General features: G+C 39.1%; 1 protein-coding gene across 1 annotated transcript in view; it reads right to left on the bottom strand.

Annotated features, from left to right (window-relative positions):
• The window catches only part of vwc2 (von Willebrand factor C domain containing 2), a 73156-nt gene that overhangs the window by 48177 nt on the left and 7824 nt on the right, over positions 1–17155 (bottom strand). Inside the window, exon 2 of the mRNA XM_057848899.1 lies at positions 8068–8764. Coding sequence (XP_057704882.1) covers positions 8068–8685 — 618 coding nt within the window. The 5' untranslated portion in view covers positions 8686–8764. The remainder of the gene's footprint in view (positions 1–8067; positions 8765–17155) is intronic.

The raw sequence follows: 17155 nt of genomic DNA, 5'->3' as shown, positions 1-17155 counted from the left end.
TGTATAATACTTTCCTGCCTTTTATTTACTATGAGCCATGTTTGTCTTTGTTGTAAAGCACTTTGGGGACCTTTCGGCTTTTGTAAAGGGCTATATACTGTAAATAAATTTGATTGATTGATTGATTGATTGATTGATTGATTGATTGATTGATTGATTGATTGATTGATTGATTGATTGATTGATTGATTGATTGATTGATTGATTGATTGATTGAATATTAGTTCCTACTTGTTTTGTTGTGGTAGGTAGGAGGGTTTTGTATTGAACACGGGGCCGTGTTGGTTGTTATTATAGCAGAGAAGACAGCAGTAAATCAACAAAGACAAGTCAACTGTGCCCCGATCTACCACTCAAGAGATCTGATGGACTCAAAAAGTGGGTTACGATTGTATATTAGTTTGAAAATCGAACGGATCCACCGTATTTTTACACCAGTGACTTCCGGTCTGATAGCTAGTAGTATTGACGCAGGAGTGCCGCGTCTTGCGTCAAATAATAAACTCTGCCGTTCTTTTCGCGTGCATTGTGTTGAGCCGCTTCTGGGACGCGTCTAACACGCGACCGCACTGCGACTGGTGTGCATTGGCTGATATATTTTAACGGCCGCATTTAACTGCGTACTCGCGGCGGCCACGTTGTCGCGCCATTGACGTTTCTTACTGTCCTACCGTGTTGGTCCTCACTATAGTAGAGAATACGGAGTAAATATAATCTACACAAAGAAACTGTAACCCAAACGACTCACAGCCTCGAAAAGTAAGGGTTACATTACGTCAGAAACTCGTCCGGTACGCCTCCGTTCCGAACCGAGCACCAAGTACCGAAACGGTTCAATTCGAATACATGTACCGTTACACCCTTAATCACTAAATAAACTTTTTTTGTTAAAACTGCCACCCAGTCAGTCCTCCATCACTTAGGTTGACTCATGCCTTGTTCTAAGCTTGCTTGTGAAACATGACATCATCGTCAACAACTTATCGAATAATGCAGCCTATTTCTTATCCTGTTAGAGTTCCAAGCAGCAACACTGACTAAATGTGAAAGATTGAAGATGAAAAACTTGTTTCATATATGCCAAAAGATTGAAGATATAGTAATGTAACTCTGGAAAATAAAGGAACACAGAAGTGAAGTGCATGCTAGATCCAAGTGATCGGGTTGTGCTATATATTGTTCACAATAATAGAGGTATTCTTTTTACATGATACAAAAATACCGCAGATAACAACAATGGCAAGTACTTTACGTTTATGCAGAAACAACAATCAAGCATCAGAGCAGAGCAGCAGCACGTCAACCTCCACTGAAGATCCCCCTGCACCCCCAAAAATGACTTAATTTTCACTATTAGATCTCTCAGACTCTCAAAGAGAAGCAAAAATAATTTATCAACACATAAATAAAGGGCGTATGCTTATAAATAAAAATCATGACTTTTTTGGAGCTACACTGCTCCAATGGAATATAGAGATTTTTTCTGAGACAAAATGAGTGCCTTGGTTTAATAAAAGATGGAAGACCCTGGCTTTGACAACTATAGACACCAACTAAGTAAATTGAATCTCTACAATTTATCCATAAGGGTGACTGTGTGTACCACCAAGATACACAAATATAAAATTTGTTATATTTGTTACATGTGAATTAGCATACCGTGTTAAAGGCTAATCAGCAGTAGGTCATAACCTAATAGAAAACTGCGCTTAATGACTGACGCAGTACAACTAATGCTTCATTACAATGTTTTATCACACCAATTTGCTCCTTTTTCTTTTCCTAGGCTTTTGCTGCCAACCCTCGCAATCAAAATAGACTAAACCTCTATGGCCGTCAGTGGCAGCCAATGAGTTCATGTTGGCCCTTATGGTGATCCTCCAGAGACAAGTATACTATGAGGTGACGCTTGCTATAAATTTTTTAAAAACCTCAGTTGTAGGATAGTTATGTCACTGTAAATAAAGTTTGAAATACAAAAGACAAAAATATGCATTTCACTAGATTGCCAACTATGCCTGCACACCAATTACATGTTTTCGTCTAATTTTAGGTCAAATAAATTAACAAGCTAGTTTTGTGATCAAATTGCAGGTATTTAACTCATTTGCTCCCAAAAACATATAAATGTGTTCTATTTTTAATTATTTTAGTGTCCCAATTACTTTTTTTTTTTTTCCCAAAAAAGACATCTCTGGGTCGTGATTCAATTTAGCTCCACAGCACAAAGCTGAAAATCTATTATAAAGCAATAAAACTGGCCACTACTGGGCAGTAGCGAATTTGGTAAGACCCGCAACCCGATTCAACGGCAACGAACGGCCAAACCGTACGACCAGGCGCCGGCGGAAGACGACCAAATGGATGCCAGGCTCTGGACGACCGAGCAGAACGACCGGGACCACTAGTGCAGCGGACGGTGCCTTTGAGTCCGTGCTGCTCGCGAGCAGAGCCCGCAGAGACTCAAAAAAATTCATCTTTATGAGACAGACGGCGATGAGGGAAAAGTTCAACCAGCTGTCGCGGACAGAACAGCGTCATCTTTCAGTTAGTTATGTGTAAATAAATTGTTACTTTGCTATCAAAAGCTCTATTTGTCTTGTTGTTTATCTTATTTTGTAAAAGGAAAATATTATTCAGATGTTTGGGATGTAACTAAAGCAAAAAATAGCTGTGTATAAGTCAAAGTTATGTTTGAAATGTATGCTTTCATAAAAAGCTCAATTTCTCCGTTTTTTTCATCAGAAATTGGAATATTGCGCAAACTAAGCTATTTCCTATGCTGATTTCTAAAGAATGGAAAAAGATATGAACTTTTTTTTTCTGCTGAAAGAAGAGAATCTAATCTTTCTTTTGGTGGGTTCCATATTTATATAGCAATAGAACAGAATTTTGTGTGGGCCTTGCAATACCAGTCAAAATCCAGTAAAACGGTCGGGAGCGAAGGGCCTTGCTCTGGTGAAAATGGCTGAGAGTGAAGGAGTTAAACATAGAATAGAATAGAATAGAATAGAATAGAATAGAATAGAATAGAATAGAATAGAATAGAATAGAATAGAAACTAACTGGGACTGGAAGTAAACCATCAGCAGAAAGACAAAACAAGTTCAAATTGTTACCATGCCACTTAGAGCCCCCAAAAGATAACTGATTGTGTATAGATAGAAATGAGATTCAGCTCCTATATTCCCTGTAAAAGGCATGTTTGGCAGTCCTTTGTGAATGGCAGCATACTTTTAGTCCTACCAAAAGAGCTAAGGTTAATTCTGACAGCGTTGCTGCTGATTGCAGAGGCTTGCGCCTCCGCATGCCACTTCAGTGTGAAAAATGGAGCGAGGCAGCACTTCCCTAAGAAGTTAGCAATCACGCATAACAACCTGCCTGTTGCAAATCCCATAGCACAGTACAAAGGCTAATGTATTGTGTTTCTGTGAAAGGAATTTTTGGGAAGGTTTATCTTAGCACATATTTAACATGAAGCTGCTTTTACTCAAGCTTGATGCCACATTCAGATGGTGACTAACAGAAAAAGGGTAAATGCAGCATTGTGTTAAATAAATAATTGCAGCACGCACCTGATGCCCTTGTGTCTTAATTGTTGAGAGACACTTCGAGCTTGCACTTTTAAAGGAAACCACTGAATTAAAGACAATTGTTTTCTTATACTAAAATATGTTAGTAGAAACACCTAAAATATTGCCATTGATTTAAAAATCTATAATATTTAGTACATGTTTTGACCTACGGAGGGCGCCATGTTTTATGCGCGCAATGGACGCGCGGGGTGATGACATAGTTTGTCACTAGACGAACTCTACCGGTGTTCTGTAATTCCTTCTACGCGGCGAGACATCCAACACATGCGCTCATCGGTTAAAAGTGGCGTATACTTAACGATTCGTGTTTTTATTGAGTCTTTTTTTACCTTTTCATTGCCTCAAAATACTTTTTGCATGTGTTTCCCTCTCATACTTTTAAGCATTGTGTTTACTCGTGGTAGCTTAAAAGCAGATTGTTGATCCACTGACCATATTAGCCACCTAACATATTCAAACCACACTTATTTGATATTACCATATTGGCCCAAATATAAGACAGTGTTTTTTGCATTGAAATAAGACTGAAAAAGAGGGGTCATCTTATATTCGCGGTCTAGACATTATACCCATTCACGACGCTAGATGGCGCCAGATATCATTGAAGCGATGTTCTGTCGTGACAGATCTCAACTACTCTCAGTACTTCCAGTTTGCATTACTTTATAGACCCTACCCACGTGACGTCACAACTCCGCTGTCCTGAATGGTACCGCCCAATTGTCCGTCAAAACATAGTGTTAACCTGTTACGGCTACGTACATTCCTCCTATTTACGGCGTGTTTTTCTGCTCCTTAACATTAATAATCAAAATGGTGAAGGCGTGTGTGGCTGTTGGTTGCACTAACAGAGAAGATGGAAGGAGAGACTTGAAGTTTTACCGTATTCCGAGGGATCCAAAGAGGAGAGCGAAATGGACGGCTGCAATTCGACGTGAAAACTGGGCACCAAAAAATCACCACAGACTATGTAGTAGTCATTTTATATCCGGTAAGATGCATTTAAGATATACTTAGAGGGTTTTGGGCTGACAAATAACCACAATTAAGATCATTGCTAGGCTAATCGCCGACAACATACACGTATGTATGTAGTGAGAGTGCTATCGCTAAACCATATAAACATTAAAAGCCTTAACTCCATTGACAAACGACATGAAATACATTAGACTTGACAGTGGATGTTAGCAATAACAAAAGATTTTGAATTGAACATTTCGTAACTCACCTTTCCAAGCACAAGATAGATTCCTGCCGAATTTTCGTGGACGAGGACCTGTTTCACCCAACCAGCAACGAAGTATTTATAAGCCTCCAAGCTCTTGAAGTTTTTCAAATTTTCGTGAGAATAGGCTGATTTTGTGTGGACAAGATAATATCAGCGTAGCAGATGTCAGGCAGACAGGGCGAAGACAGTGGGTCGAAAAACATCGATTTGGGCATCAAATATGGATCTGGCGACTGTATAGAACGAAGCTTTTGCACATAACGCCTTTTATGCAACACATCCAGTGAGTTTACGGCATCAGAAAGCACCGGGTCTTCCATGAAATGCATTTTAAATTCCTCGATCAATTGAAACCAATGCTAATACAGAGACAAAATGACGGACAAGTGGGCGGAACCATACAGCGAGCACGTGGTTTTGTGACGTCGGTGGGTAGGGTCTATTGCAATGTTTTTCCTTATTCAGATTTGTTTCAAGACTACAGTTAGACTTCACTTTGATGGTTAATGCAGTAATTGCAATTTTGTTGTTTTATCACAATAGATTGGTTTATTTACATTTCAAAAACCAGAAGCCATTCATTTACGAATGTGATTGCACTTTAGTTTACATATTTAAATGTTCAGATATTAAGATTTGAATGAGGCAAAATAACATGCTTTTTCTCTCAAATATATTGTTAGAATCATTTGTTTCGGATGTACTGTAATTATTTTCTGTTAGGGCTGTCAAACGATTAAATTTTTTAATCGAGTTAATCACAGCTTAAAAATTATTCATTCATTCATTCATTTTCCATGCCGCTTCTTCCTCACGAGGGTGCTGGAGCCTATCCCAGCGAACTATGGGCAGTAGGCAGGGGACACCCTGAACTGGTTGCCAGCCAATCACAGGGCACAAGGAGACATACAACCATTCACGCACACACTCATACCTACGGACAATTTAGAGTGTTCAATCAGCCTACCATGCATGTTTTTGGGATGTGGGAGGAAACCGGAGTCCCCGGAGGAAACCCACGCAGGCACGGGGAGAACATGCAAACTCCACACAGGAAGGCCGAAGCCCGGGATTGAACCCTTGATCTCAGAACTGTGAGGCAGACGTGCTAACCACTCAGCCACCGTGCCGCCGCTTAAAAATTAATTAATCGCAATTAATCGCAATTCAAACCATCTCTAAAATATGCCATATTTTTCTGTAAATTATTGTTGGAATGGAAAGATTAGACAAGACGGAAATATACATTCAACATACTATACATAAGTACTGTATTTGTTTATTATAACAATAAATCCACAAGACGGCATTAACATTAACATTCTTTCTGTGAAAGGGATCCACGGATAGAAAGACTTGTAATTCTTAAAAGATAAATGTGAGTACAAGTTACAGTAAATTTGATTGTTTGTATATTGTGACTAAATATTACCATCTAGTGTATTTGTTGAGCGAAACTTAATGTTTGAATAGAGAATTATTTTGCATAACTATTTTGATTGGGAATGCCAGATCTCTTTGCATTGAGCGCTTTTCTTTTTGTGAACATTATTTTATTTTTGAGAGATAGGAATATTATTTTTGTTGTGCTTTCACTAAATGATACTGTAGCGACTTAAATGTTCTTAACTGCCCAAATGCATGATGGGAATTTGAGCAACCATGAGTCACAGTGTTTGCTGCAAATGGTCTATCTTCTCTGCGTTGAGTACAATACATGGTGTTAAGAAAAAGATCATCTCCAGTTATTCTTCACCATGTCACTTGCCACAGTAGTTATAACAGTTGTGGAAGAGATGCCACCGCTAAATAGTGCGGCTCCAATAAATGCCTGCATTACCAATTCGCCCTTCTTGGTAATTGGCGGTGCTATGGACCGGAGATTCATGTTGGCTCGTTGTCGTCGGTTGGCTCGGTTTGTCTGATTTCCTCCTGAGGAAGACGGCGGCGTACATATAAACACCGAGAGGCATTTGATGGCTTTCTGTGGGTACTTTTATTAACAAAACAAAAGCATGTGGGGGACGCAGCACTTGAGCCTGCGCTAACTGCGCACTTTCTCTACTCTCTCGCGCCCTCTCTCGCTAGACCACTTTCTTCCTCACTGCTCAATCTGACAATGCCGGTCACATTGAAAATAACAGCGGCCCCCTTGGCGGGTACCGGTAACGCCTGCGTCCACTCCACTTGCTTGTCTCTGCCCTTAGCTCTCAATATACTTCAAACGGCGCCATTGTAGTCTGTTCGCGGCAATGCTTGAGTGGGTCGTTCCGCGCATGCGTTAATTGCGTTAAATATTTTAACGTGATCAATTTTAAAAAATAATCACCGGCCATTAACGCGTTAATTTTGATAGCCCTAATCTTTATAAAAATTAATTTGGTGTTCAAAAAGTCTTTTTTCAAACTTGAGTCTTGAAAAAGAGGGAGTTGTCTTATAATCAGGGCCATCTTATATTCGGGCCAATACGGTACTACTTTGAAGTATTTTCTTAAGGCATCTTAAGTATGTTCTGTCTGTATGCATCGAAACAAAACAAACTGAAAGCGCACGGTAGTACTTTGGATGCCAAATTCACCTCTTGTAGGATGACGTTTCACCAGTGTAGCACATTTTGGCAGAACATCGTTTTTTTTCCTACTCCCGTCTCATCTCATCCCATCTTTCCTGTTCATTTTGTTTTTGCTGCTGTTTTGTGAAATATCAACAGGTCCGTCATGCTCATTAATGTTTCTCTCGGGTTAAAATTGGAAAGGTTGAACAGATTACATGTGTATATCGCTAGAGTCATCGACGTCACCGCCCTGCGACGTCAACACAATGGCGACCAACTAGTTAAACTAATTTTACAAATTGTGTAAAAATGAAAACATCAAGAGGAGTTTCAATATTAAATTATTTTAACTCATAAGAACGTTTATCTTCTAAGAACTACAAGTCTTTCTATCCGTGGATCCCTTTTAAGACTATTACACCAGTAATAGTATGAAAAGACTGCTGGAACTGCACCTTGAAATTGATCCTGTTGAAATATTGTAGCGAGAACAAAGACAAGTGCTGACCTTTGCCGTTATAAATGTGCCTTCATGCTTTCTTACCCGCTTGTTTGCTGCAGGGAAACCACTTTTTATGTAGTGCTAGCTATACACTCATTCTCATTTGAACGTCCAAGGAGGTTCTGTCAGCATTTTGTTCCACTAGGAGCCTGTCAAACAAATAAGTAAATGCACTCCATGAACTCACCTTAAACTCCTCTAGAGAGGCGTAGATCTTTCCCCGAAATTCGCAGTAGTTCTTTTTCTCCCTGCACAGCGGGCAGCATTGACTTGTGTCCACTTTAATGCAGCGAGGGTGCAACCTGGGACAATCTGGCTTGTTGCATAGTGGACCTTCATCTGTACAGAGGCAAGGGCATGTGGACGGGCCTGGGGTGAACTGATCACCGATTGCGAATACAAAACCGCTCTCATCCATGCAGCCTTTACCCCTGTAGTCTGGGTAGGCATATTCGTCAATGGCTTCCAAAGACAGGGTGATGTCACTTGTGGGGCCCACATCTATTTGTTTAATGTTGTCTTGCTCAGTCCAAAGCTCTTGGGACTTCCCACCCTTAGATCCTCGGCTATAGGCGCTGAGGTTAGACCTGGCGCGGCTCGTGCCAGTCCTGTTCAGGCCTAAAGTTTCGTTGTCCTCAGGCTGTAGCAGCTTGGGGACCGCTTTGTCCTCTCTGGCCTGGGTTAACACCCTTTCCAGACGTTCACGGCTAACTGGTAAGGTCGTTATAGGATTACTCCCAACACCACTCATCAGGAACCAGAGAACAAAGAGAACCTCTGCTGTCATGGCAACGGAGTGCAGCATCTCTCCCCACCACCAGTGAGGTGGGAAAACACCTTGGCTCACATAACACACTTCACATCTCAGGTGTGAGCCAGTCCATCTGGAAAGAGAAAATTAAACTGGGGTTATGGGTTCAGAATTTTGTGACTTTATAACCCAGTGGGCTTTGTAACAGGGCAACAAATTCACATGGCTTTTTTCCATCATGTCAAGCAAACACCCCTGCAAGTCCAAGCCAAGCCCGCAAGATAAGTCAATAGGATCGTCATGATGGGGAACATTCATAGGCCTGCGTGAGGAAATCAATACTGCCTGATATTGTAGCAGTTTTCTGCATCAGTCAGTCTTGCCGTTGACAAAGAGTAAGAACTCGACTCAAACATTCTAAAGCCTGTGCTCCTTTAAACGGAACAAAGAACCTGGATCAATTTACTTCTTAAAAATGAATTGCAGTCAACTGTAGGAGGAATTGATTTGAAAAAGAACATAATCTGTGGCAGGCAAGTAAAGCAGTTTTACTTTTCACCGTACATATTTTAGACTCAAAATCCTCCTCGGAGCCTTCTATTGTGTTGTAATCGCACGTAATTGCACATCACTTTAACATGACCTTTATGCACAGTACATTAATATATACACAACACCGCGGGAAGAGTGAAACCCTGGAGTAAACTGCAAACACAGCACATTTTATAAAAAGCTGTGCTCAATATTTTTATTTTTGCCTCTCGCTAAACTTGATTTACTCTGGCACTTTGAAATTCAAATGCCTGCTACGATGCTTTGCTGCGTTCGGTGGCCTACTTCCATTTATTTTCCTTCCATTGCCGAGGCCAAGCAAAAGCTGCCGTTGCATTCAAATGAACAATTTCATTGAATTACATAATTATTCTATTGTAGCTAACTACATTACAGATAATCACATGAGCATGTATTAAAGCATTGCTAATTTTACAGATTCATGTGTATTTGCAGTGACTTTCCCGACTAAAATTGAATATGCGCACAAAACAAGAGCAGTACGATTGTGACGAGTTGAACGGCATGTGTTCAGTTCAGTCAAAAATCAGCAAATTCGAAATATGATGGCTAAGTCTTCACGAAATCTGACCCACTGAGAGGGAAAAGAGCGGAAACTGACTGCTGGCAGCAATCAGCACATGACCAATGTTTATGACTGATTTGCTGTGAGGTAGTAGCTTTGGAGTTGTCGTGAAACTAAAAGGCAGTAGAGTGAGCGAAAGAGAGATGAAGAGATGAGTCCATTAGCAAAGGAACCTCATCCCTAACCACCTTAACAGCTGCTACAAGCTGTCACACGGTCACTGCATGCTGCCTTGTGCTCTTGCAGTAGTGATTACTGACAGAGTGGACGTCAAGTTGTTTGCTCAAATAAGCACAAATGACCTAATATCAGTGAGCAAATGATTGATTACAGTTTAGCTTTTTTTCTTCAGTATTATGAATCTCTTTTTTTTTTATGTCACTGCAAAAGTGTATTACTGAAATTGTAACCATTTAAGACAACACTTTTATTTTTGTTATTCTTCTTTATACCAAAACAAACTATTTAGTCATGTCTTTAAAATAATGATGCTAAATTTTAAATCAATATTTGATGAATGGGTTTGCAACCCACAAATGTCATCTTTGTGGGGTTTGAGGAGATACTGTATGTGAATATCAAAGCATTGCTATTTGTAGCCATTGATACTGGTATATACAATATACGCATGTACGTATATGCACTTCAACCATTCACTGTTGAACCGTTCACAGTTTTTGTGTTTTTAATTTTTAATTTTGTTTATAAGTTTTAATTATAGGAGGTAGGTATATATATTTTACATGCTAATTCAATTGTGTACAGTGGGGCAAATAAGTATTTAGTCAACCACCAAGTGTGCAAGTTCTCCTACTTGAAAAGATTTGAGAGGCCTGTAATTGTCGACATGGGTAAACCTCAAACTATGAGAGACAGAATGTGGGGAAAAAACAGAAAATCACATTGTTTCATTTTTAAATAATTTATTTCCAAATTAGAGTGAAAAATAAGTATTTGGTCACCTAAAAACAAGCAAGATTTCTGGCTGTCAAAGAGGTCTAACTTTTTCTAACGAGGTCTAGCGAGGTCTAATGAGGCTCCACTCGTTAGCTGTATTAATGGCACCTGTTTTAACTCATTATCGGTATAAAAGACAACTGTCCACAACCTCACTCAGTCACACTCCAAACTCCACTACGGCCAAGACCAAAAAGCTGTCGAAGGACACCAGAGACAAAATTGTAGACCTGCACCAGGCTGGGAAGACTGAATCTGCAATAGGTAAAACACTTGGTGTAAAGAAATCAACTGTGGGAGCAATGATTAGAAAATGGAAGACATACAAAACCACTTATAATCTCCCTCGATCTGGGGCTCCGTGCAAGATCTCACCACATGGCGTCAAAATGATAACAAGAACGGTGAGCAAAAAAGAACCACACGGGGGGACCTAGTGAATGACCTACAGAAAGCTGGGACCACAGTAACAAAGGCTACTATCAGTAACACAATGCGCCGCCAGGGACTCAAATCCTGCACTGCCAGACGTGTACCCCTGCTGAAGCCAGTACACGACCAGGCCCGTCTGCGGTTCGCCAGAGAGCATTTGGATGATCCAGAAGAGGACTGGGAGAATGTGTTATGGTCAGATTAAACCAAAATAGAACTTTTTGGTAGAAACACAGGTTCTCGTGTATGAAAGAGAAAGAATACTGAATTGCATCCGAAGAACACCATACCCACTGTGAAGCTTGGGGGTGGAAACATCATGCTTTGGGGCTGTTTTTCTGCTAAGGGACCAGGACGACTGATCTGTGTAACGGAAAGAATGAATGGGGCCAAGTATCGAGAGCATCAGAAAGAGCATTGAAGATGAGACGTGGCTGGGTCTTTCAGCATGACAATGATCCCAAACACACAGCCAGGGCAACAAAGGAGTGGCTTCGTAAGAAGCATTTCAAGGTCCTGGAGTGGCCTAGCCAGTCTCCAGATCTCAACCCCATAGAAAATCTGTGGAGGGAGTTGAAAGTCCGTGTTGCCCAACGACAGCCCCAAAACATCACTGCTTTGGAGGAGATCTGCATGAAGGAATGGGCCAAAATACCAGCAACAGTGTGTGAAAAGCTTCTGAAGAGTTACAGAAAACGTTTGGCCTCCGTTATTTCCAACAAAGGGTACATAACAAAGTATTGAGATGAATATTTGGTGTTGACCAAATACTTATTTTCCACCATGATTTACAAATAAATTCTTTAAAAATCAAACAATGTGATTTTGTGGTTTTTTTTTTTTGTTTTTTTCCACATTCTGTCTCTCATGGTTGAGGTTTACCCATGTTGACAATTACAGGCCTCTCTAATATTTTCAAGTGGTAGAACTTGCACAATTAGTGGTTGACTAAATACCTATTTGCCCCACTGTATATGTGTATGTGTATATATATATATATATATACAGTGCCTTGCAAAAGTATTCGGCCCCCTTGAACCTTGCAACCTTTCGCCACATTTCAGGCTTCAAACATAAAGATATAAAATTTTTATTTTTTGTCAAGAATCAACAACAAGTGGGACACAATCGTGAAGTGGAACAAAATTTATTGGATAATTTAAACTTTTTTAACAAATAAAAAACTGAAAAGTGGGGCGTGCAATATTATTCGGCCCCTTTACTTTCAGTGCAGCAAACTCACTCCAGAAGTTCAGTGAGGATCTCTGAATGATCCAATGTTGTCCTAAATGACCGATGATGATAAATAGAATCCACCGCTGTGTAATCAAGTCTCTATATAAATGCACCTGCTCTGTGATAGTCTCAGGGTTCTGTTTGAAGTGCAGAGAGCATTATGAAAACCAAGGAACACACCAGGCAGGTCCGAGATACTGTTGTGGAGAGGTTTAAAGCCGGATTTGGATACAAAAAGATTTCCCAAGCTTTAAACATCTCAAGGAGCACTGTGCAAGCCATCATATTGAAATGGAAGGAGCATCAGACCACTGCAAATCTACCAAGACCCGGCCGTCCTTCCAAACTTTCTTCTCAAACAAGGAGAAAACTGATCAGAGATGCAGCCAAGAGGCCCATGATCACTCTGGATGAACTGCAGAGATCTACAGCTGAGGTGGGAGAGTCTGTCCATAGGACAACAATCAGTCGTACACTGCACAAATCTGGCCTTTATGGAAGAGTGGCAAGAAGAAAGCCATGTGTTGCACGCCCCACTTTTCAGTTTTTTATTTGTTAAAAAAGTTTAAATTATCCAATAAATGTTGTTCCACTTCACGATTGTGCCCCACTTGTTGTTGATTCTTGACAAAAAAAATAAATTTCATATCTTTATGTTTGAAGCCTGAAATGTGGCGAAAGGTTGCAAGATTCAAGGGGGCCGAATACTTTTGCAAGGCACTGTATACTGTATGACTATATAGTTGTATAGAGTTCATTTTGCCTACACTTATAAATTCGTCAAACCCTTTCTTTTAACCCAGGTAATAGTAGGTGGTTTTATTTACCTGACATGTTTCGGCGAACACTTCCGCCTTCGTCAGAGGGTCACTGATGTTGGTGTGACGCGTCTTTATCAGCTGATGGATGAAGGCGTGACTCACCTGTCAGAATGACAGGCGAGTCACGCCCTCTGCTGCCCATTCACTCTTCCAAGATGCTGTTTCAGGTCATAGAGAGCATGTATGCCCGTTTGACGAATGTATGTCTATATGCTGCCATAGCAGATTCATGGCGCATTAAGTCCCTGAACTATTTTTAATTTGTCCATTTTACCCTGGAAACCCCTGTTTACAGACGTCACACAACCGCTTTTGTTTCAACCTAGCCATAAAAAGAAGGTAAGTAATCGTATTTATTATTCCAACTGTCTGTCATTATTAGCTTAGAATCATTCATTGATGTGTAATATTTAGTTAAAAAAAAAAAAAACGACTTTAAAAAATTATTCACTCGCATATTTTTAACTTTTAAACAAATGACGTCACAATGGGAAAAAGTGGTGTCTGTAAATAAGTCACGGATATCTACCTCATAACTATGGCTTAATTTTTTTTTTTTTTTTTGTTACTGTCGCATTTTCCCCGATATGTTAGATTTAGGGCTGTCAAAATTATCGCGTTAACGGGCGTTAATTAATTTTTTAAATTAATCACGTTAAAATATTTGACGCAATTAATGCACCCGCTGGCATATTGCCTCAAACATTACAATGAGGCCGTTTATGGACATTAAGAGTGAAGAGAATGCCACCGGCCGCTTGGGGGCAGCGCCGTTCCATACTCATGTTATGTCTTCTAAACGTGGGAGAATTAGTAGTTCTGAGACGTTTATGCTGTATTCACAAAGCAATGCAAATTGCTATTTGTGCTCCACACGTATTTCGGTAAGTTTTCTTTCTTTTAGTGGCAATTATGTGTCTGTTGTTTTATTTTGGGTAAGATATGTACAGATACAATGCTAAATAAACTGGCATTCCATATCAATTCAGCTATGCAAAATACACGTAAAACTTTTCACTCTATTTTTATTATTGTTATTTTTATTCTTATTCTTATTATATTAACTCTACTTTTGATTGAAAATTTTACAAATTTTATTAAAACGAAAACATGAAGAGGGGTTTTAATATAAAATTACTATAACTTGTAACTATAACATTTATCGTTTAAGAACTACAAGTCTTTCTATCCGTGGATTACTTTAACAGAAAGAATATTAATAATGCCATTTGTGGATTTATTGTTACAATAAACAAATACAGTACTGATGTACAGTATGTTGTATGTATATATCCGTCATGTGTCTTATCTTTCCATTCCAACAATAATTTACATAAAAATATGGCATATTTTAGAGATGGTTTGAATTGCGATTAATTGCGATTAATTACGATTAATTAATTTTTAAGCTGTAATTAACTCGATTAAAAATTTTAATCGTTTGACAGCCCTAGTTAGATTATAAATAATTGATCCAAACAAAGAAAAATTGAAAAAAAAAAAAAACATTTAAAAGGCTAAATATTTGAAAAAGAACATCTCGACCACTCCTTGATGTTTTGATTTCTGCATCGCGACCCCTGTTATATCACCATGTTTCAAACATAAAATCCCCCAAAAATCCGGCTGTGGCCATTCACATCTGTGCCTGACACTCGATGATACATGCTACATGGAGTTTTTGGATCGGAACAAGGTAAGTACACTATAATATCTCGTTAAAATCATGGCGTCTTTAATTATGCTCTCGCGTGCTCTCACCTCCAGTTAGGGTTTTGATTTTTTTTTTTTTTTTAAATGCCCTCCTGTTCAAAATTTTTCTTCCCCCAGAAAATTGAGATTTTAAGCTTTCCAGTGATGTATCACACATGCATATAGGACAATTTTGAAATTTGGCCAAATTGGGGGTCCCAGAGCAGAAGTCACCTGAGTGTTTTCCGCCATATATATATATATATATACACACCTCGGTTTTGAGGTCACGGTTCGGTTCATTTTCAGTACAGTAAGAAAACAAAATGCAAAATATAAATGTGCTCGTTGTTTATGACACACCTTTGTGCTTTCAACAATAGGAACAATAGCCTGTACAAAGCTAGAATTCTGCTCAAAAGTAGCAGGTATTTAAAGATAATCCAACAACAATTTGCCTTTCAGACCCCGCGTATTGGTCAGCTTTCTTTCTGAAAGAAAGAAGAAAAAAGAAGTCCTGTGCTAAAGAGAAAAGCAATCCCAATGACAAAGATTTTAACATGTATTTTACAAATGAAATGCCTCAATGAATCATTTTTTTTCTTATGAACGGTTTTCAAAAGCTTTATTGGTGGATTTTAATAAATTTAATTGTGTAAGCAAGATCTGTGTATAATTCTTATTATTTAATTACAGGTGTTTTAGCTCATTTCAATTTATAATATTTAAATAGGCTATTATTTTATTATGTGTTTATATTTTACAAACGTGATGTAGTATTCATTTACATTGTATATTTTATGTTGTATAACTTTAGTTCCTATGTGAATATTAGTTCCTACTTGTTTTGTTGTGGTAGGAGGGTTTTGTATTGAACACGGGGCCGTGTTGGTTATTATTATAGCAGAGAAGACAGCAGTAAATCGAAAAGACATATCAACTGTGCCCCGATCTACCACTCAAGAGATCTGATGGACTCAAAAAGTGGGTTACGATTGCATATCAGTTTGAAAATCGACCGGATCCACCGTATTTTTACACGAGTGACTTCCGGTCTGCCCGATCCTAGCTACCGGTAGTAGTATTGACGCAGGAGGGTCGCGTCTCGCGTCAAATAATAAACTGTCGTTCTTTTCGCCTGTGTCGCCTTGAGCCGCTTCTGAGACGCGTCTAACACGCGGCCGACTATAACGCCCGCGTTTCACGGCGTTCCCGCGGCGACCACGTTGTCACATCGTTGACGTTTCTGGGTTATACTGTCCTACCGTGTTGGTCCTCATTATAGTAGAGAAGACGGAGTAAATATAAATAATCTACACAAAGAAACTGTAACCCGACCGACTCACAGCCTCGAAAAGTAAGGGTTACATTACGTCAGAAACTCATTCGGTACGCCACGTTCCGAACAGAGCACCACGTACCGAAACGATTCAATACAAATGCATGTACCATTACACCCTTAATTGAAATACTCTCAAACAGTGAATGTTGATTTTAAGCAACGTACAACTTTGAGAAAATAACATGATGTATACTCAACAACTATTCTACAGAGGGCTACAAAAATGAAGGGGGCAAAAACACTAACTGATCTGATAACATCCTAGGTACAGCAGTTTACGACCTCTGGGCAGTATTGTTCCAAAACTAAACAATATAAATACACTTTTATCGTAAAATTACATTGCACAAGTCATTTAATGGAAAAGCTTGTCATTCATCTTGGAAAGAGATATAAAATGAGCCGGAGGAACCGAGGACAAACAAGGAGAATAAATCCATTGCTTTGGTGGACAAAAGGAAAACCTGACTTTCAGAAAAGGTTCATTCATTCTGAATTCAATTGTATTTATTGCAGCCTTTTCAAGGTCTTTTCTATTCTAAATCTTAATCTTCAGTAGGTTATTGTAAATCACTTATTTGCCTTGGGTTGTTACTTTCTGAGCACTGTATAAGCTCTATTGAAACACAAATCTGCCCGTTTGTACAGGCTTTTCAGTACCTTCTTTTTTGAAGATTTTTAATTGTCAAACAAGTGCCTTTCAATCCATATGAAAAGAAATTTAGTGTGGATTTAAAAGGATGTACAAATATAGAACAATTCGAGAAACTGTATAAAGGTATGATTTACAAAAAATTTACTATACTAATTAGGGTATAGTGATCATTTCGACACATATTGTGATATGGGATATTCGGGTTATTCATTTATTTATTTATGTTTTTCCAGCTTTGATTTATGAACTAA

The sequence above is a fragment of the Corythoichthys intestinalis genome, chromosome 10 (genome assembly GCF_030265065.1).
Source record: "Corythoichthys intestinalis isolate RoL2023-P3 chromosome 10, ASM3026506v1, whole genome shotgun sequence".
NCBI lineage: Eukaryota > Metazoa > Chordata > Actinopteri > Syngnathiformes > Syngnathidae > Corythoichthys > Corythoichthys intestinalis.
Note: the sequence above shows the minus strand (reverse complement) of the source record. Positions and strands in the feature narration are given on the sequence as shown.